Here is a 21992-nt window from a genome sequence, read left to right as displayed (position 1 = left end):
AGACCCCATCTAGGCACTTACTACTTGGACTTCTCCGCTTTACCTCCCTTTCAATGGTAGTTGATAGCTTAAGGGTTGCTAATATAATGATACCATATTTTTTTTTCACATTGAGCTTTAATTATTACTGACTCTTTCGTTCTAAGGTAAAGAAAGTTTTTGCAATTTTTTTTATTTATACTCTCAAATTCAAATCAAAGAGGTAACAAGTACATCAGTTTCAATTTGAAATGATTTAGAATTCTATTTGTCATTTGAAATTAGTTGATAAATTTATACAATTTTAAAAATTTTAAATTAGATGAGTCCTACGAATCTATTGATGGTGTTGATAAGTATCATTATCTTAAGTCTTATAATAAATTTGTGATAAATTTTTTCTAAGTATTTGTAAGTTTAAAAATTTATTGTTCTTAATTTATACTATTAAATTTAGATTTGAAGGTATGAATATATTAAGAAGATTTATAAAAGTATACTTATTTTAGTTTAGAATAATTCGAAATTTTTTAGATCTATTAGTTAATTTTATCTAATTGATCGACTAAAGAAACTTATCACTTTAAATTAAAATTAATATAGTTCTGAGCGTCTCCTTAATATATTCATATTGACATATCATAATTCGATAACAATAGACATGAGTGAATTTTTGAACGGGTTAAAAAAAAAATTTAGAGACCACACACAAGCCAACCTACGAAATAATTACCTGAAAAGGGTGGGGTATAATGGGAATGTGGGAGGTATTTTTGGAATTATGAAAGTTATGGATAATACTTTTCCTCAGGCGATTTAGTAAAATGCCAAAGTTTCACGGTGCGGTGGCAAGAGGTTGAGCAACCAGCGAGAGTTTGAAATCCACGAATGCAAAATTTACGGCGTTTGAACTTTTGCTGATGCAGAAATGTCATGTCAAGAGCCACCGTATTTTCCTGATTTATTTGTATAAATGTATATTTTTTTTATTTAAATCCTTCGGTTTCGGTGCGACTGGAACACTTTTGGCTCCCCCTCGATCTCCCCATGGCGACGGCGAAGTCCCTCCTAGCCAACGGCGACACCGTAAAGGTTCCGTCTCCTGGCCGCCTTGCCTCTGTCTACAGCGAGGTGCAGACCAGCCGCCTCAATCATTCCCTCCCGCTCCCTTCCATTCTCAAGGCCCCTTTCGAGCTCCTCGACGGCCCTCGTAGCTCCGCCGCCGGAAACCCAGGTCACTCTCTGTAATTCCCCTTATCTATTTGAGTATTGTGCGACGCCGTCGTTGATCTGGTAGATAGATGGATGTTCACTTGAAAATTTTGCTTTATCAATTATGTCTTTTTTTTTTTTACTTATCTCACTCACGCCTGTGACGCTGTCGATGATGTTGGCGTATGATAGACGAGATCGCGAAGCTTTTTCCCAATTTGTTTGGTCAGCCGTCGGCAAAACTGGTGCCGGCTGGCTCAGGTCGTTCAGATTTGCCTGCCAGCCTGAAGATTGGGGTTGTCTTGTCTGGTGGCCAGGCTCCAGGTGGACACAATGTCATATCTGGGATTTTCGGTGAGACACTATTCCTTTTGCGTATCAAGCTGTTTGATCTTGATTGTTCTTGTTCTATAATTCGTTCTTCTTCTGTTTTCCTCCTCATATCCAAGTGATCTGTTACTATCTTTTTCCCTCCTTCTGTTAGATTACTTACAGGAAAAGGTGAAGGGCAGCATCCTGTATGGATTTAAAGGAGGTCCAGCAGGTATTATGAAGTGCAAGTATGTGGAGCTGACTCATAATTTTGTTTATCCTTACAGAAATCAGGTATTTATTACTCCATCACTAAGAAAAAATCACTTCAAAGTTATCCTGGATTCTTGTCATTATTATACAAGTCTTTCCACGATAAAGGCAGTTAAAATTTGGTGGATTAAGCTCTAAAAATAGTCCCCAAACCAGAACACTTATGATTAGTTTCACAACAATATCTAACTGATGTGATTTGTGGTCTGCTTATTGAAAAACTACTGTTGTTGAGTTTGAAATACATTCCTCCTTACCCTTCTACATATTGAAGTTATCGATTGTCCTTTCCTAGTTGGAAAAAAAATGTGGTTATGTCTTATATTTTCTTCTGAATAGGGTGGATTTGACATGATCTGTAGTGGAAGGGACAAGATTGAAACTCCAGAGCAGGCATTTCACTCGTCCTTTTCTAGCTTATCAAAAATGAGTGTTTTTTTTTTATTAAAGCTATATCTACTCACTATAAAAAAATTTGTGTATTGCCTTTTATTCTGACTCGCATTCATATACTTGGCCATCAGTTTAAGCAAGCTGAAGATACTGTCACAAAGCTTGATTTGGATGGACTTGTTGTTATTGGTGGAGATGACTCCAATACTAATGCATGCCTGCTCGCTGAAAATTTTAGGTTGAACTATGAGATAGAATTCACTAAACCAATATTGCACTCGTTTTGATGATTACTAACCAAGTATTATTCTTGAACTTCACATTTGATTAGGCAAAAGAAAATGAAAACTCGGGTTATTGGATGCCCCAAAACAATTGACGGAGATCTTAAATCCAAGGAGGTTCCTGCAAGTTTTGGATTTGATACTGCATGCAAGGTTTCTTCTTCACTATTGAGTTATGCTTGTTTGGTACAGTCTGCATCTAAGGATCATAAAGGCTGAGTGATACGACATGCAAAATTATTTAGAATCTATTGAGTATGCAGCTTTAAATATCTGTATCATATAGAATATTTAACATGCACAGAAATCTTATGTAGAGACTTTGACAAATTCATTCAAACCTTCATAGTTCATATCATTGCAAGACAATAGGAAATCTTATGTAGTGTTTATGTGTTTCTCAATGTGTCTCCTTTCACAATATTCTTTACTTAGTTGTGTTCACGTAACCTGTGCCTTCCTGCAAGTGTATAAGACAACAGAAATTATTTTCACATGAAAATTTTCACCAGTTAATCTATTTCTTGGGTCTCTCTCTCTCTCTAAATGCTAAGCGTCAGATATTGCATGGTTTTCTTGGTACTCTTTATTATTTCTGGCTTTGCAGATCTACTCTGAAATGATTGGAAACGTAATGATAGATGCACGCTCTACTGGCAAATATTACCATTGTAAGCTCTCAAATTGCTACATTCCACAGCTTGATCTGAAATAGTTGCTTCAATATTTGGCCGAAAGCTCTTTGTGGATATCAAAAGAACTTGCTCAATTTCTTAATTGTAGAATAGATTGGTTAGTTGTTAAAAATAGTTTTGCAAAGCAACCTAAACCCACTAAAGAGATGAGGTTAAATTTCCTTCTCGTACAAACTCAGACCATTCTTGCATCATAAAACTGTCAAAAATAATTACCAAATCTTTTGTTGATGGTATATATTGTACGATCGGGTCATGTGGAACCATCAATTTATAGTTCTTAAATGTCCATATTCGTCCCCGGGGTCATGGTGCCGCGGTAGGACATCTAAGTTGTCACCCAGGCACCCGCGGTTCGAACCCCAGCTACGGCATTTTTGCAAAAAATTGTCCTCTAAATTGGGGGGGGGGGGGCATAACCAAAGGATGTTGGGCTTCTGGGCTGGCCGCCGCGTGCGCTTCCCGATTTACCTTGGTGACAGGTGGAAAGCTTCCGTGGGGCCGGGCCGGTCACCCCAGAAATAGTCAATGAGGCTAACTGGAATTATCATTTTTTAAATGTCCATATTTACTTATTTGGCTATTTTTATCATATGATATTGTTCTAGTCATGTTATATCCACAATGTCTCTCAATATTATTAACCAAGAATGTATAAATCTATTCTAAATCTCGTCTGATTTAAATAATCATTACAAATAATTTTTTTTCTTTCCTTATTCATTTATATCTAGTTTTTGCACTTATGATGACTCCTGCTGTTACAGTTGTGCGGTTGATGGGTCGTGCTGCTTCTCATATAACACTAGAATGTGCGTTGCAAACACATCCTAACATTGCCATCATTGGTGAAGAGGTGATTCTCTTATCTAATTTTAAATATTTTGTTAAAGTATCTATTTGCCTATGTTGCATGGATATGGGTACGGGTATCGTATCGAATACGATATGGATACGGTGATACGACAAATTTTGAAAATATAAGATACAATATGACTAGTATATATATATATATATATATAGAGAGAGAGAGAGAGAGAGAGAGAGAGAGAGAGAGAGAGGCAACTGGCACAGTGGCATGTAAGATCATGAAAGATGATCAAACCGAGACTTTTAGATACTATTTATCAAAAAAATTAAAAGCCAAAAAGAAGAAAAAGGAGACTGAAAGATTAGAGCTTATATTCAAATTTCTAAATCAAATATTTTTAACAAAATGATTAGGGTTTAAGCACTTTAGAGGAGTGGAGCATAAATCAGAAACAATAATTTAGGGCCTACATGGCGAGCGGCGGTAGGTGGGGTAGCAACGATTGGCTGGCGACGTTAAAGAGGCGATGAAAGGCGAGTAGGATGAGAGGCGAACAGAAAAAGAATAGGGTTTAGGGTTTAAAAGCCCACAACCCAATTTATTTTTAATAATTATTTTTCAATTAGTCCTAGAAAATTTCAAGTTTTTTCAATTAACCCTAAAAATTTTAAATATTTGCAATTTTGGCCAGATGTATCTGGAAAAACGTATCCTAGCCATATCCAAAATGCATCTGCCTGGTTAAACCTCAAAAAAGTCCACAACACATTTTTGGCCGTATTCGATATGCGTACCATATCCGTATCCATGTCCGATACTGCAAAAAAAAAATAAAAATTCGGAGTATCCGTGCTACATAGCTATTTGGTAATCCAAAATGTATCTTTTCTGATGTAGTCATTATCTTGCTACAAGCTACCATGTGGTTCATTAACTTGTAAGTTATTTAATGATGTTCTCCATGATCAAAGATGAATGAAGGCTGTCTGCATTTTTTGGGGGGTTGAGGAAAGTGATCTCTTTAGTGCTTCCTTAGGATTTAAGTTGAAAGTAACCCATAGGGTGTTTTTGTGGGAGTTTTTATTCTGAGGGCATTTATTGCTGTTGAATTAAATTAAACTTGCCTAAATATTTATGTTCCATTGATGAGCCTGGGAATGCATGTCTGTACGGTGTTCATTGCTTATGCTTTCACTGAGTATCCATTTGAAATACCCATGGGTTGAGAAACTTGAGCAAAATGTAAACTTGATTAACAGAAAAAGGCATACAATGAGAGAAACAGAATAGAATGAGTAATTTGTAATTAATAACTCAATACTTTTGATGTACAGTGTAATTTTCTTCATCACTGTGTGTCAATTATTCATTATTTCCTCTGACTTCACAGTCTTTATTTTACAGGTGGCTGCTAAGAAACAAACACTTAAGAATGTTACAGATTACATTACTGATATTATCTGCAAGCGGGCAGAACTTGGCTACAATTATGGTGTCATACTTATTCCTGAAGGATTGATTGATTTTATTCCTGAGGCATGAATTATTCCTTATTTTTCCTCTTTTTGCATGTTTGATATAAATCAGTAAACAAGGAATCTGTTGGTATTCATTTGTGGTCCAGATATAAACTGTTGTATTGATATTTCTGTTCTTTCCTTTCAGGTTCAACAACTTATTGCTGAACTAAATGAAATCCTAGCTCATGATGTAGTTGATGCTGAGGGGTTGTGGAAAAATAAACTTCAACAACAATCGAAAATTCTCTTTGAATTTCTGCCCCAGCAAATCCAAGAGCAACTCTTGTTGGAAAGAGATCCGCATGGAAATGTACAGGTGATGCTAACTATTTAATGATCATGCCATGTAGGTTTCAGTGTTATTGATATTTTTGAAATGACTGGCTAGTCATTTTGTTTATGGTTTATTTATGTTCTTGTACAGGTTGCCAAAATTGAAACTGAGAAAATGCTTATCTCCATGGTTGAAACTGAGTTGCAGAAAAGAAAATTGGAGGATAAATATGCTAGAAATTTTAAAGGACAGTCCCACTTTTTTGGGTAAGAATAGCCATATTACTTCAATTGGTCTGCACTGGCTTTCCAGTGTCTTTGTATTTTTTCCCATGTTGATTGACCACTTCAGGTGAGGCTTGATTTTATGCTAAGGTTTTTTAGGCATCATTGTAGAATCATTGGCGATATTTACATCAAGAAATACATTAGATTCTCTATAGAGTTCAAGATTTTTTATTTTGATTTCATTATGGAGTACTCTCTAGCATAGGCTTCCTTTTGGTTTTTTAACCCTTCATTCACACATTTTAAAGTTCTTAATTTTATTTTGTGCCAACCTTACTAGGGTGTTTTGGTTTTCCTTATACTCTATTGTTTCAGTTAGGAGTTCTACATTTGCAGATATGAAGGAAGATGTGGCTTGCCGACAAATTTTGATGCCAACTATTGCTATGCATTGGGTTATGCTGCAGGAGCCCTGTTACATTCTGGAAAGACAGGGCTCATTTCCTCAGTTTGTTATCTTCATCACTTTCTGTTATGAATCGATATTGCACTGCTAGTAATTGCTACATTTTATGCATCAAATTTGTCAGTATAATTATCACTGCATTTGCTTGTGCATGCCACATCAATTTCTGAGTCATATGTATCCGTTTATGATTTGTATTAGTCATGCATGCTATGATTCTTAGAACATTGTTTGATTTGGTAAACAATCTACGAGAAATCTTTGGTAAAAGTCATTTTTGTAATTCTAGTTCAATAAGAAAAAATGGTGAATCAATGGTTTCTTACCTTTTCTTTTCTATTGACTTCATTTGATATGTTCCATTATGGGGAAGAACCTCCTAAGTTGCTTTGGCTTGAGCTACTTGAAGGATTAGTGGGCTAATACAAGATTAATAACAACACAACAATATTGACATTAAGGAATTAAATCATAATTAAGTGACCTAATGCTTGATGCACAAAGGGGTTTATATCGCCCCATGGGCATAGCCGAGTTGGTACTTGATGGTAGATTGCTAGATGAGAGCAGAGATCGAATCCTCAGGAACAATTTCTTGGGGAATAAAATCCCTTCCACCTAAAGATGTCGCTCGGTTACCATGATTTATTCTCTTCATCTCGCTATGGGGCACTTGGGGTGAGCGAGTTACCTTTTGCCATATGATTTGTGATTATTCGTGTTACCAGGGCCAAACATAGTTTGTTTGTCACAGTTGTCCTACCAGCTTGAGTGAAGTTATGGCAAAGATAACCATGTAAAAGTCCTGCTTGAATGATAGTTAGGCTGATGCTTGTATTAGTTTGAGAATAATTAGCCCAGTCTATATTGTTAAACAATGTTTTCATTAAAGTTTACCAAGAAATAGTATAAAATGTTTTTCTAGGTTTTAGTAACTAATTCTCTCTTCTTTTTTGGCTCCACACTTCCAGGTTGGTAATTTAAATGCTCCTGTTGATGAATGGACCGTTGGTGGAACTGCATTGACTTCATTGATGGATGTAGAGAGAAGACATGGTATGCTATTTTTGCTTATTTTTCTTGCCATTCAAAATATCCGCATGATTTTTCTCCTGTACTTCTATTTGCTAAGCCTTGTGAATTGTTTGGTTTGCTAGGCAGTTTTTTTTCCCCATAAATGAACAGCTTGAGATCAGGAGCAAAACATATACACAGAACTGTTGCACAATTGTCAAGTGAAAAATATATATAAACCTGTAGCTTTGACTTGTCAAGTGAAACTGAAAGACTGCTAATGTATTTCCAGCTTAAACTTTTATTTAGTTGCTATTTGTTTCTTATAAGATACGAATTGCCTCCAGGTAAGTTCAAGCCAGTGATCAAGAAGGCCATGGTCGAACTCGATGGTAAATCTCTTTCTTCTTTTGTAACATTTATGTGGTTTAGTTTCTGATCCTAATAATTATTATTCAGGTGCCCCTTTTGGCAAGTTTGCAGCCCTGCGAGATGAGTGGGCTATCAAGAACAGATACATCAGCCCTGGTCTGATCCCTCAAATCTATTCCTATTCCTATTCCTATTCTGTTTGTTGGTTCCATTTTTTTCCCTCCAGCTAAATATCGTTTTCGTTAATTCAACTTTTCAGGCCCCATTCAATTTATTGGTCCGGGATCAAACGATGTCAACCACACCCTGCTTTTGGAACTTGGAGCCCAGGCTTAGACGACGCGTCTGAAATTGACTTTAAGATCACACCCTCAGTCAACCACAAACTTGGTATTTTCTCTTGCATTTCCCTCTTGTCCCAGGGCCAGAAGGCGAATAAAAAATTTGTTTTAGAAATATGCTGAGTCGGCAGATGCGATGTCTCAACATTGAATTTGATATGTATGATACTTGTGGACATCTTTGTGAAAGGGTTTCCATCACACCCTCTAATCTATACGGTTGAAGTGTAGATCGAGGGGAACAGCAAGATCAGTTGACCTTTCCTGCATAAATCGGGTCAGCCTAATTGGGCCAAACGGCTTAATTATTGTCAAATCATGAAGCTTTCGTCATGGACTTTGCATGCTTCAGGACCAACCTTATTTCTCACCGTTCACCTTGTCACGAAACGGATAACCTGAGCGTTACCCAGTGCGTGACTGTGCCTAGGATATCAGCGCATTTTTTTAAAATTTTTTAAAAATTAATATTTTCTTAAATATAAATTCTAAATAATTATTATATCCTATAAATGTAATATTAAACCCCTTAAATACCTAAATGGTTTTTATTTTTTTTTAACCGAACATTATAAATTAATTGGGAAGTTTAAATTCTAAAGGTAAAATTTTAAAATTTTAAAATTTGAAGACTATCATCTAATTAAAAATGGAAATAATTTAGATGTACCCTTAAGGTTTAGATTTTTTAATTTGGTTATGGTGTTCAAGGTAAAAAATTGTAAGATTTTATCACTAGTGTTCAGGTAAATTTTTTTAAGATTTTATCTCTAAGATTCAGATTTTCTAATTGGGTTATGGTATTTAGTTAAAAAAAAAATTTTAACGGAAAAGATTTAAGTATCTACGGAGTATAATAATGTATTTATGGGAATATTAATGTGATATATATATATATATATATAGCATTTAAGATTTTAAAATTTAGGAGTTGTGTTATAATGAGTAAAATTTTTTACTTTAAAGTTCAGACTTCTTTTTTGAATTATGATTTTCAAAATTATAAATTTTAGATGCTCACGAAGTATATTATATGTATTTAGAGTTTACGATTTAAGGGTTGAGTTATAATGAGTTTAAGTTAATAAGATTTTCTCTTTAGGGTTTAAGCTTTTCTTTTGGGTTATAGTATTAAAAATAAAAAATTTTAGATGCTCATAGGATATAATACTTTTTAAAAAAATATTATATATATATATATATATATATATATATATATATATATATATATATATATAATTAATTAATTTTTGAGTTAAAAAATATTCATTGATCTCCATGCTTATTTTCAAACCTTATTGAATCTCAATAATGTTCAATGTTTAATTATTTAATATTTTTGTTTAATATTATGTTGTTTTTAATGTGATTATTCAATATTATTTTATGTTCAATAAGTTCTTTACTGTTTTTTAAGGTATAATCATGATTTTTCATAATTAATCATAATTATATATATTTAGACACCTATCAAATTTTGTTATTCTCTGAAAATAATAGAAGATCTCAGGCCATTCACATTTCAAATTTTGCAAATGCTGAAAAATAAAATTGTATTGTCTAAGGGAAAATGTTAAGTATGTTAAGTGTGTTTAGCTAGAAGAATAAAAAAAATACTATAAGTGTTCTAAACCTTAAACTCTAAACCCTAAATACTTTTTTTCTTTACAAAGTCTATTTACCTCACGATCCCAAATCAACCTTGAATGCCCTGGATACTGGTATATATATATATATAATGATCATTCTATATATTATGTTATTAATGTAATTATCAATTATATAAAGGCTTTGGCATCTTAATTAATTAATTATCCTTCATTAATAGGTAATTGTTATGAAATGAAATTTAAAAAAAAAATCTCACTTGGTTTCTCACTAACAGTCCGAATTTTTCTAACAGAATGCATTATGTAGAATTTACATACAATGTCTTTTTTATTAGTTTATTTTACAAAAGAGCCATTAAGTAATGGAGTAAACGAATCACACAGTAAAATTTGGTATTCAATTTAATAAAAATTTTATTTATATTCATTTAATACTTAAATCAATTAAATAAATAAACTTAAATAACTTATTAAACTAAATAAATAAACTTTTATATATAAAGTAATTTTGATTTAAACTATTACAATAAAATAATTTTAGTCAAATGAAAGTTTTAAAAATATATATGATGCAAATTACAAATCTATTAAGGGTTTAGGGTTTGAATTTATACATAGATATAAATGCAAGCTTATACTTTCCTCCAGCCTAGAGGCCTAGTACAACTACTTTATAAGACAATTTGAAATGCTTCTTCACATTGGTTGGGTGCGAAGGAACGATTTTTAACAAAGGATTGACTATTTAAAGATAGATAGTCATTGTAATTTACGTGACCATCATATTCAAAAAAAAAATATAGATTCGTTATATTAACGGTCCCCCTAGTATCAGTCTTATGGATATGGAGGAAAGTACATGTAGATACACAAACATCAGACGTATAGTAGGATAAACCCCGCCAGGTCGTCAATTCCTGAGAATCGATCCCTAATTATTACACCAGAAATATCATACACCTATTATCTATGCTACACCCTGAGGCCGCAACCACCATATTAAAACTCATGCCATTTATTTTACAAGTGTAGAATATGGATATATGTCATGTCATAATTGAGAATCACAAAGAGTATGACTACATTCGAAAGTGCTTATAAATAGATGTACAAAGGAGCCCGTGGAAATTCTAATAATGTTTAGAATTTTATTTGCATTATATTCAAATATCTAAATATTATATGAGCATGGGATAAAGTAAGTAAAGATGATATCATTCATCCCAAGTAATTTAATATCATCGACCCTATGATAAATTATAGAAAGATAAATTATAGGAGACATTTTATCCTAGCACAACGTCTCTTTATATGGGGAAGATCAAACATCTAATGAGGTATTTTATATTCGTTGAGAATTAATCATAAGACTTATTAGAACAAATACCCATGCAGACAGGGGCGGAGCAACATTTGGGCTAGGGTGGGCTCCAACCTCACATATTTAAAAAAAAACATTAAAATTTTGTTTTAGTCTCATGTTTTCAATTAACCTAAATTTTCCTCGTCATGGCCGCTTCACCTCCTTGCACGTGATGCCACAATGCACTGCTCATGGTCTATCACGCGAGTAATCGACGTTGACGCCGAAGTTGACTTCCTTGGCCCTCCTCGTAGGTGTCCAACTGTGACTCAACGAGCACGACTGCAACCTCCCTAGGGCTGTAAATGAACAAGTGTTCGTAAATAAACTTGGTGTTCAACTTGGTAAGAACTTGTTTATGTTCATTTAATATATACAAGATCAATTAAATAAACAAGTTTGAACAACTCATTAAACTAAACAAACAAGTTTGAACACGTATGTGCTCAGTTCGTTAATGTTCGTGAATCATATTTATTAATAAAACTCTTATTAATATGTTAAATAAATAATAAAATAAAATAAAAATAAACAAATAAGTTTGAATTATTAAACTCAATAATCAGTCAAATAATTAAAAGTTTCAAACAATAAATAAGCTTGAATTGAGAGCTTGATAACATCTAAACGAACCAAGCTCGAATCAAGCTCAAGCCAATCTTGAATTGAGAGCTCGATAACATCTAAATGAACCAAGCTCAACCCAAGGTTTAAACAAGCTTAAACTCCTAAAAAATAAACATTTTAAGCTCAGCTCAGTTCAATTACCTTCTCAAACAAGCTTGAACACCCTAAAGATCAGCTCAGCTCGGCTCGTTTACAGCCCTAAGCCTTCCCTTCTCCCTAACGACACGTGATATTTATACGACCATCGTTGTAGCAATTGTCCTTTGCCCCACGTTGCTACCTTTCTCCCTCAACACCACCACACCGTGTTCACTACTCTTCTCGTCGAGTTTTGTTGTTGTTGCTCTCCCTGGCACAAGCAAAGTCGACTCAGCCCCTATCGTTGCGACTCGACCGTGACCATCGTCTCTAGAACACAAAAGCCACTCATAGCTACCTTAACCTTGTGCTACCACTGGCCATCGATCCTTTAAGCGACAAGTACTAAATTCCTCCTAGGATGACTATCTACGTGAATGCATTGGCTATCAGTAGGGATCGGGATATGTAGGAGAGACCGAAGGTGTTTAATCCAGAGAGGTTTGTGAACCCGATATCGCCGACAATGATACTTCTTATACTTCTTCGATTGACAATTACCGTGAAGGATGTGAACATGAATCAAGCACATAAAGTCGGTGGCATGCTTTTTATAAAATTTGATGATGTTAAAAATAGATATAATTTTTTATTGTGCATATGAAGGACTTATAATTTTAATTATTCAATTTAATATATTTATAATTATTAATAAAAACAGCATATCATATAAATATTCTATAACATTAATATAGGTAGATTAGCAATTTTAATTAAAAGTTATTATAATAGAATATTGTTTTTATTTATATATATATATATATATATATACACACTTTTAATGCTAATTATTTTAATGGTGAAACGGTGCAAAATTTCATTTAATTTTGGCCGAGAAGTTTTGGATTTCGCACGAGTCAAAACTGTCTCAGCGCATTTCTTCTCGCTCGCTTTACGCTCGTTGACGCCGTCTTTTCAAACCGCGTTGTCAACGTTTTCCCATTTAAGTACCTCCCTTTCTCGTTCTCCCTCTGATTCTTTCCTTGCTTTTTTTTGATACATGGCTGCGAAGCTCATCCCTTCCCTCCTCTTCTCCCTCCTCCTGATCTTCCTCACCTCCGCTGCGATCTCCGCCGCCCAGTCGCAGACGAACATCCAAGTCCAGTTCCCCTCCCTCCCCACCCCCTCCTCCCAAATCCGGCCTCCTCTACTTCCTCCTTCGCCAGAGCCGGCGCTGGCCCCGGCTTCGAATTCTGCACCTCCCCAATCCTGCAGATCCAAAGTGAGGGTCGCCGTCGCCGTCGCCGTCACCGCAGCTAGCAGCTTCGCCCTTTGCGCTCTTCTCTTTTTGACCTTATTCTTCCTCGCTCGGCGCTTCCAGGTCAGAGTCGCGGATGTCGCCCTCCCCGAACGCGCTAGTTCGAGGCCCAAGCTTCAGCCCGCTTCGAGCCTCGATGTTGTTGACGAGAATGGGCTGGACGCCATCTACTGGCGCGATTTCAGGGAGGAGAGGTGCCCCTTCTGCCGGAACCAGTTGGATGCCTCCGGCTCGGCTGGAGAAGCCGATGGTGGAGCTGGTGTTGATGGGTCACTATCTCCCCCGGCAAACCGGCGGAGGATACAAGAAAGGCCGTTGCTTCCCGCTGGCAGCATAAGTTCGTCGCAGTCCATTTCTTCGGTGCGGAGCGCGCCGTCTCAGTTCTCGTATTCAGCCGCCGCCGCCGCCGCAGCCACATCCACTCGGAGCGCGAAGCATGTGGCTGTTTCCCACCAGGCATCAGTAACTCGAACGCCGAGAAGATTGAATTCGGGGTCCTCGGTCTTATCGCCAGCGACGCCTCCGTCCCTTCCTCTCCCACCACCGACGATTACGTCAAGCGCGGCCTCTGCATCCACGCCGCCTCCGACGACGACGAAATCGAGCGCGGTCCCTGCATCACCTCCTTCCCCAACAGTCGCGAAATCAATTCCGGAACGGCCTCCTCCTCCACCACCTCCTCCTCCTCCTCCTCCTCCTCGGAAAACCCCGCCAGCAGCTCCATCACGACCTTCTTTGCCTCCACCGGCCCCACCAACTGGCGGCGCCCGTACGGCCAGCAGCCGATCCGCGAGGCCACCGCCCGTGCTGCCGGTGTCACCGGCCGCCGCTGTCCCAGAGGATGGCTCGACGAAGAAGCTGAAGCCGCTTCACTGGGACAAGGTGAACCCGGCGAACGCCCAGCACTCGATGGTTTGGGACAATATCACCGACGGCTCATTCAGGTAAACTGCAAACACCACAGTGAATCATGAATCTCACCTGTTTGCTGAAATGCCAACATTGGGCAACAAAACCTTCAACCTTGACTAGGAGACTTCACTTTAGGTACAATCCACCAAATCATGACCAATTGCATGGCTTCTTCTGATAATTATCACTTCACCGTATTTTCCGTAGACAAATCCATGTTTGCTTGTCCTTTGCCTGTGTATCCTTTCCAAGTTTGAAGTTTTCAATTTGCTTAACTTGCATTGATTGTTGCTATCCTCTCTCAGTTTCGTGCATAGACGGAAGAACTAGTTCCTGATCTTCCTAAGACTTAGTATTAGTGAACAAGTAGGTATCCGATGCATTTACTAGATTGAGAATTAAACTGACAACGTGGTCAAATCAACAGGATCGACTAAGTCAATATGTTCATACAAGTCAACGATTCAATTTCAAACCTGATTTCTTGATCTTATTAACAACAGCATTGCTCTGGTGTTTAGAGCTGATTATGGAATTAACTGAGTTTTTTTTTTTCACTCTGTTTCAGATTCGATGAGGACATATTGGAAGTCCTGTTTGGCACAATGGCCAGGAAATCCTCCGCCGCCGGAGGTAGAGCTGGCGCTGCTTCCGGCGATGCGGGCCCCAGCATGCCGACCGCCGCGATCTCCCTGCTCGATCAGCGCAGGTCGCAGAACATCGCCATCGTCCTCCGCTCCCTGCCCTTCGGCCGCAGCGAAATCCTCGAAGCCCTCGTCGATGGCCGCGGCCTACCTGCGGATGTCCTCGAGCGCCTCACCAAGGTTGCCCCCACCGAGGAGGAGGCGGCCTTGGTCCGAAGCTACGACGGAAACCCCGCCATGCTAGCCGAGGCGGAGTCCTTCCTATTCCACATCTTCCGCGCCGTGCCCTCCTCCCCCTTCGCCCGCTTCGATGCCATGCTCTTCCGGGTCAACTACGAGCACGAGGTGGCGCAGCTTCGACAGTCTCTCCAGACGATGGAGGAGGCTTGCAAGGAGCTCAAGATGCGCGGCCTTTTGCTCAAGCTACTGGAAGCCGTCCTCAAGGCCGGCAATTTAATGAACGCCGGCACGGCCCGCGGCAATGCCCAGGCCTTCAACCTCTCCGCCCTCTGCAAGCTCTCCGACGTGAAGAGCACTGACGGGAGCACGACGCTGCTGCACTTCGTAGTGGAGGAGGTCGTCCGGTCAGAGGGCAAGCGCCTAGTGGTGACCCGCAACCATAGCCACGGCCCGACCACCCTGGACCGCACGACCAGCCGGGGTGGCGCCGGCACGAGGGAGGAGAGGGAGAAAGAGTACATCAAGTTGGGCCTTCCTGTCGTCGGGGGGATCAGTGATGAGTTCGCCAGCGTCAAGAAGGCCGCCGGCATCGACCCCGACTCCCTCGTCGGGACCTGCGCCTCTCTAGGCGCCCGTTTGGCTGAGATCAAGCAATTCCTGGACTCATGCGGCGGCGACGGATTCACGAGGGAGATGCGGGCATTCGTCGAGGCGGCCGAGGAGGAGCTGCGAGGGACGAGAGAAGAGCATGGGCGGGTGATGGAGCTGGTGAGGGGTGTTACGGAATACTACCACCCTGGAACCTCCAGGAAGAACGGAGCCCACCCGTTGCGGCTGTTCGTCACCGTGAGAGACTTCCTGAACATGGTGGACAAGGCCTGCGTCGACATCGCGCGGAACCTGCAGAAGAAAAACAGACCGTCCGCAGAAGCTTCGGCGGGGAGGTCGTCGGCGAGAGACAAGAAACCGGTGGCGCGGTTTCCCCACTTGCCGCCGAATTTCTTGTCGCGAAACGTCAGGTCGGATTCGAGCAGCGACGACGAAGACACGTCGTGACAGGGGAGAAGAGGAACACAAACTCGTGCTAAGTCAGCACCATTGACTGTCTAAATTTTTTTTTTTTCTCTTTTTTATTTATTTTGTATATAAATATTTTACCACAAACCCTCCGCCTAGTAAATTTATGCAGCTTTTTAATTGATTCTTTATTCATTTCTCATAATTATTTTGATTTATCCTATCTAAATTCTCAACGGCAGCTGGAGCTGCCCCGTTAATTCATTTACTGATCGGACGGTCTTCAATCTTTTTGTCGCCTATTGAAAACATCGAACATATCTGCGCCCGTACCGAGGGTCACCACCACGGAGGAGGAGGAGACGAATCGGAATCGGAATCGGAAGCGGAACCCTTCCGTGCCATGGTGGCGGTCGCCTCTTCCCTTCCGTCGCCGCTTTGGCCGCTCCTATGGGTAGGGTTGACGTTATCTTTCGGGTTGGGCGGCTCGCCTGCGATCGCCTTCAAGGTTCCCTTTCGCGTCAACGACGTGCTCCCGATTCTCCCCCGCCAGATCTCCTGGCCGGTTATGAATAACCTACACAGCGCCGTCGATCTCCTACCTTCCTATGTCGGGTCCGTCGTCCCCGATGCCGCGGCCGTCGGCTGGAAGGGCGCCTGCTTTTTCGAGAACGAGGCGCGACTTGAATTCGTCGAGCTCGGTGAAGACGGTTACAGTCAAAGCGCAAACGGTAGCGCGATCCTCCATATCAAGGCAAATTCTGTTTTTCTAAAATTTAGATAACTTGAATTATGTCGCTGGTTAGTTTCATTTTGTGTTTTCGCGTGAGAGAGTATTACATTGATATGTTCTCCAGTTTTGTGTCCTGCTTTCTTTATGTGCTAATGGTACAAACTATTGATTGTATTCAAATTGAATGATGTTGCACTGCAAACATATATGTTAATCCTCTAACAACTTTGCAATGTAACACGCCTCAGTTATTTTACTTTTTTGTCTTGTCTGCTTCAGGTTACTTTGATGATTATCATTTGGAGTAATGGTTCAAGTTGATGTTAATTCTTCTTTTCTTTTGCAGACTGATGCGGCACATAGCTGGACATGTATGGATCTCTATGTATTTGCAACACCATACAGGATAACGTGGGATTATTATTTCTCAGCTCGAGAACACACGCTAGTGATAAAGTCATGGGAAGAGCCAGCGGAAATGGAATATGTAAATTTTGATAACTTTTCTTCTTTCCTGAGAGTAGTTATGATTAATATCTTATAATGTTCTTCAGGTTAAACAACATGGCATATCTGTATTTCTCATGTCCTCGGGAATGCTTGGGACTTTGCTATCTTTGGTTGATATTTTACCTCTCTTTTCCAACACTGGCTGGGGTCAGAACGCTAATTTAGCATTCTTGGAGAAGCATATGGATGCCACCTTTGAGAAACGTTCTCAACCTCATCAGGCTACAGTTAGAGTAGAGGATATTCATTCGGGTGATTTCCTAGCAGTATCAAAGATACGTGGTCGCTGGGGTGGTTTTGAGACTTTAGAAAAATGGGTGACTGGTGCATTTGCTGGGCATACGGCAGTTTGCTTAAAGGATGACATGGGCAATCTATGGGTTGGAGAATCTGGACACGAGAATGAGAAGGTATTTGAGAGATTTTAAAAATCCAACTTTAAGTTTAGAATCATTACTGTTGTGCTTTATTGTTATATTAAAGTCCGAATGATGAAATCATTCTCTCCAGGTTTCTAACTGACTAGAGTGTCCTGACAGGGAGAGGAGATTATTGTGGTGATTCCATGGGATGAGTGGTGGGACTTGGCACTGAAGGATGATTCTAACCCTCAAATAGCCCTGCTTCCTTTGCATCCTGACTTGCGTGCAAAATTCAATGAAACAGAAGCATGGGCTTATGCTCATAGCATGTCTGGAAAACCCTATGGGTATCACAACATGATATTTAGCTGGATTGATACCATATCTGATAATTATCCGCCTCCCCTCGATGCTAATTTGGTATGAGCATAATAAAGCTTAATCAAATTACAAATTTGGATACTTTTGTTATTGCTAATGTTATCTATTAATTCTTCACACTTCTTTCATTTTTTTTGTTTATTAGATTCTAGATACCCGTTAAATTTGTTTCTTTACAGTTTAACATATATATCTTAGCTTCTGCATTTTCCCTTACTGTAACACAATCTTTTCTTTTAAATGTTCATATACTAAAGAAACATCAAACATTACATTGAACTTTTCGTTATTCAGATTTTATTTTGTGAACTCTTGATTCATATTATTCCTTGTATTCTATATGATTTTTTATTTCTTTCTGAAAACAATCACTTTGATGAATGGTTCCAATCTCACTAACCAATTTTGTTGTCCCAATTAATTTTGATTCTATCTCTTGAAGTATTTGTCATACTACACTTATTATGTGGATATGTAAGAGTTTGAACTTTGACATAAGGAAGTTTAGTTCTTTTGGAATGTACTATGTACCTATGGGTTTACTAAATACAAACAGTTAATTGACTCAGATTAAGTTTTCTTTAGTGTTGTAGCTTTGTATGTTGTATCCTCTTCCTCATTACCTCTGCATCTTGGACAGATGTTTGATGCTCGGATCAAATGCTCTTTTAGTTTTTCTACTTCAACATAAATCATATATAACAAATTTCTAGATAACATTTGAGAACTATTCTCATACTTGATGCATGGGACTTGTGTTGGAAATTTAGTGAAGGCATGTAGAGCCCTATGATAGTTTAGAATGGTCTAGGTATTATGAAACAAAATCAGATGTGAGTTTAGGAGTTAAGGATTTTGTAAAGCTTCTCACTCTCATCTACCTCCATCTGGAGTTAAATAAAGAATTGGTGGCTACCACTCTCCCTTGTTGCAAATGTAATTGTGGGTTTACTATTAAGCCTTCAAGATTCTCCAATGTGAGCCATGGTTTCAAGTAATGGTCCATGCTCAAGACTGATTGCTTACTGGAAAGCTACTGATTGACTTAACAACAGTTGATATGTGTTGGTTTCTGTTAGGAGAGAAAAAAAAATGAACTGATTGGCAAAGGACAGCCAGAGAGCTTGACTGGTAATAGACACAGAGAGAGAGAGAGAGAGGAGTGGAAAAGACGAAAAAAGAGGGAAACTAAAACAATGTTATCTATTGAATTGGTGGACAGGTATAACTTGGTCTGATTACCAGTATTTATCAGGGCTGTTATGTACCATGTATACCACCCTGTACAGACTATATCTTCCTATTTAGCTTTTTTTTTTTAAAATGCAAATATGCGTTATTTAGGGTCTTCCTTGGTCATCTAAATATTTTCTTCAATGGTCTGTTTTCCAGGTAATGTCTGTTATGTCCATGTGGGCTAGGTTGCAACCTGCCTATGCTGCTAATATGTGGAATGAAGCCCTCAACAAACGACTTGGAACTGAGGTACTTGAACCAGATCAGTGAAATATTTGTAGTTTTAAGTTTAGATCTTTGTTTTCTGAGGAACGCTAGCTAGGTAGTAACTATCTTGAGTAAGAAGTCAAAATGGAAATATCTGCCTCTAAGTTTTCTTGCCTATGCAAATATGCAAGTATATATAGTAAATGTTTTTTTTTTTGACTGTTTGCTCTTATTAAAATGATTTTTTATGCAAGTTGGTTAAATTAAGGAGTTACATGCTAAATCTCAGATATTATTTAAATTGTGATTCCCTCTTGCTTCTGCTGCTGCTCAGATAGTTGAGAACTGTTAATGATATAAAATATATAACTTGACATGATATTGAAGCTGGAGTTCGTGTTTTACTTTTGCTGGTGTTTATAATTTTAAAAAAAAACCTGTACTTCTAGCTAAGTCGATCTACTTTTGGGCTTCCAACAATCTAGTCTACTTTACACACTTCACAAGTGTATGAATGAAAACATAGGAATCCCTAAATGAATTAATGAACCATGCAAGGTTTCTAGGTAGGGCTGACATGCTCACATCTGCTGTGGATTCACCTCGGGATCTGAATAATATACATGCATGGACTTGGTCAACATGGTGGAGAAGATTCTGGAACTAAATATATTGTTTGTACAATTGCTGTTTAGCTTTATGAAACCAAGAGTATTTGTCTTGCTATCATACATGGAATTTCCAAGTCTCGTAGAAGATGAGTTAGCACAATCTTGTTTTTGTTTTCCAAATCCCATTGCAATTATGTGAGTCCATTGAGTTCATTAAGTTTACTTTAAGATTAATCTTTTTAAGATAATACTTAATACAACATTAGGAATGGAAATACTTTGCTCTTGACCACAAGTAACTTCCCAAGAAAATCATGTAGTTGCACACCAAGTGCTAGGAATATGTTTGGGTGGGTAAATAGTTCAAACAACTATCTTTTCCTTTTTTTTTAAAAAAAAATGCTCATATGGTTACACACAAAATGTTACTCCCTAGGTCGATCTAGGATGTACGGTAGCAGTATGATAATTGATAAAGTTTTTCACTTATATTAGTGATTTACGTGGAGTTCATTGATTTAATAAGTGAAAATTTATACTAATTTTCTGGGTTTTTTTTTTCAGATGATGACTATAAAACAAACATTTGTCTCCATTGTAGTCTAGCTTTAGTTTTAATCTTAATTACTGTGGTCAGTTGCTTAATTTTAAGATGACTTGGTAGCTTTCCACCACTCAAACGACTTTGGTGTGAAGTTTAGGTAGTCTTACACTCTTACCATAGTTTTGGAAACTGGTTACAAAAAAATGGCTGAAATTGAAATGCAGTTGTAAGTTTCTGCCTTCGCGAATGCTATAGACCCTTGGTTGGCATGTCTAATATTATGCTGGGAACCTTTTAATACCATCTTATTTGCTGTTCTTTTGATTTTCCTCTCTGCTACCCTTCATCTGATTTTTGGCTAACAATGAATATTTTAATTGGGTTGAGCCTTCTACTATTAAAATAGAAACAGAAATATTAATCTCCTTCGGGTAGCTAACCTGGTTTTGCTTATCAGGGATTGGATTTGCATGAGATTATCATTGAGACTGAAAGGCGTGGAATGACCTTTGATCAGTTGCTTACCATGCCCGAACAAGACGATTGGGTTTATAGTGATGGAAAATCTACAACTTGCGTTGCTTTTGTTCTGGAAATGTACAAGGAGGCTGGAATATTTGGCCCACTTGCCAACTCCATACAAGTCACTGAATTCACTGTAAGTGCAAAGTTCATCCATGATGATTAGATTCTTGGCTCCACCAGATGTCACTTGATCTCTATGTATCAGCTTAGCTCTTTCTTCACTATGCCCTTATTGTATATTGCTCTCAATTTGGCAGATTCGCGATGCTTACATGCTTAACATATTTGAGAACAACCAGACACGATTACCAAGCTGGTGCAATTCGCAGGAAGAAAAGCTTCCTTTCTGCCAGATACTAGGGGAGTACAGAATGGAGCTGCCTGAATACAACACCCTTAACCCTTATGCAAATATGAACGAACACTGCCCCTCGCTGCCTCCAACTTATGTCAGACCCTCAAAGTGTTGATTAAAAAAAAGGTGTAGAGGCCAATTGATAATTTATTTATTTGTGGCTCATTAACAACAACCTGATTGTATCCAGACTTTGAAATGCATAGTGAATTTTACTGTGAAATCACTTTCAATTAGAAAAATCTAAAAGAAAAATTGGCAAAATTATTTCTAAGATTTTTTTTTGGTAAGTCAATTAATTCCAAGAATGGATGCTGCATTTGTTTAGATTTAGCGCCAGCCTTCTCCTAGTTAAATCTATATTTAATGAGAAACGGGAAAAAGTTAGTGCCAGCCTTCTCCTATTTAAAGGCTTCCTGCATTTGTTTGGAACTTGCTAATGTCGATTACCTCCGTTTCAGCTGAATTAAAATTCCTCCTCTTGAATACAATGCCATGAACTTAGACGTTGATATGGAAAATTTGTGGTAGCGACGCGTGGATGATGTTGCCTGATAACCACGTTAGTAATTTTCCTATTAATAACTTCTCCCCACCCTACACGGG

General features: G+C 38.3%; 3 protein-coding genes across 3 annotated transcripts; all 3 read left to right on the top strand.

Moving 5' to 3' along the window:
* The first annotated feature begins 833 nt into the window (after positions 1 to 833).
* LOC122051809 (pyrophosphate--fructose 6-phosphate 1-phosphotransferase subunit beta-like) lies at positions 834 to 8403 on the top strand. Its single transcript, XM_042613107.1, has 16 exons — positions 834 to 1213; positions 1384 to 1545; positions 1676 to 1797; positions 2116 to 2169; positions 2301 to 2407; positions 2501 to 2606; positions 3061 to 3124; positions 3916 to 4004; positions 5364 to 5495; positions 5625 to 5795; positions 5904 to 6019; positions 6377 to 6488; positions 7418 to 7502; positions 7808 to 7852; positions 7920 to 7988; positions 8092 to 8403. The coding sequence occupies exons 1-16, from the start codon at positions 1027 to 1029 to the stop codon at positions 8166 to 8168; spliced, it is 1698 nt and encodes a 565-aa protein (XP_042469041.1). The 5' UTR covers positions 834 to 1026; the 3' UTR covers positions 8169 to 8403.
* Positions 8404 to 12890: 4487 nt separating this feature from the next.
* On the top strand, positions 12891 to 16113 carry LOC122051806 (formin-like protein 16). The gene is made up of 2 exons (XM_042613105.1): positions 12891 to 14113; positions 14650 to 16113. The coding sequence occupies exons 1-2, from the start codon at positions 12912 to 12914 to the stop codon at positions 15959 to 15961; spliced, it is 2514 nt and encodes an 837-aa protein (XP_042469039.1). The 5' UTR covers positions 12891 to 12911; the 3' UTR covers positions 15962 to 16113.
* Positions 16114 to 16223: 110 nt separating this feature from the next.
* LOC122051808 lies at positions 16224 to 21619 on the top strand. Its single transcript, XM_042613106.1, has 7 exons — positions 16224 to 16676; positions 17002 to 17142; positions 17210 to 17575; positions 17705 to 17947; positions 19301 to 19393; positions 20964 to 21164; positions 21289 to 21619. The coding sequence occupies exons 1-7, from the start codon at positions 16326 to 16328 to the stop codon at positions 21499 to 21501; spliced, it is 1608 nt and encodes a 535-aa protein (XP_042469040.1). The 5' UTR covers positions 16224 to 16325; the 3' UTR covers positions 21502 to 21619.
* Positions 21620 to 21992: the final 373 nt, after the last annotated feature.

The sequence above is a fragment of the Zingiber officinale genome, chromosome 3A, assembly GCF_018446385.1.
Source record: "Zingiber officinale cultivar Zhangliang chromosome 3A, Zo_v1.1, whole genome shotgun sequence".
Lineage (NCBI taxonomy): Eukaryota > Viridiplantae > Streptophyta > Magnoliopsida > Zingiberales > Zingiberaceae > Zingiber > Zingiber officinale.
The sequence above is the reverse complement of the archived record's forward strand: the minus strand, read 5'-3'. Positions and strand labels throughout refer to the sequence as shown.

Coding starts and splice junctions, on each gene's coding strand:
- LOC122051808 (XM_042613106.1), top strand. CDS start 16,326: ATGGTGGCGGTCGCCTCTTCCCTTCCGTCGCCGCTTTGGCCGCTCCTA. Junction 17,576..17,704: donor CTGGACACGAGAATGAGAAG/GTATTTGAGAGA, acceptor GTGTCCTGACAG/GGAGAGGAGATTATTGTGGT. Junction 19,394..20,963: donor ACAAACGACTTGGAACTGAG/GTACTTGAACCA, acceptor TTTGCTTATCAG/GGATTGGATTTGCATGAGAT.
- LOC122051809 (XM_042613107.1), top strand. CDS start 1,027: ATGGCGACGGCGAAGTCCCTCCTAGCCAACGGCGACACCGTAAAGGTT. Junction 1,546..1,675: donor TGTCATATCTGGGATTTTCG/GTGAGACACTAT, acceptor TCCTTCTGTTAG/ATTACTTACAGGAAAAGGTG. Junction 2,170..2,300: donor AGATTGAAACTCCAGAGCAG/GCATTTCACTCG, acceptor CTTGGCCATCAG/TTTAAGCAAGCTGAAGATAC.
- LOC122051806 (XM_042613105.1), top strand. CDS start 12,912: ATGGCTGCGAAGCTCATCCCTTCCCTCCTCTTCTCCCTCCTCCTGATC. Junction 14,114..14,649: donor ATCACCGACGGCTCATTCAG/GTAAACTGCAAA, acceptor ACTCTGTTTCAG/ATTCGATGAGGACATATTGG.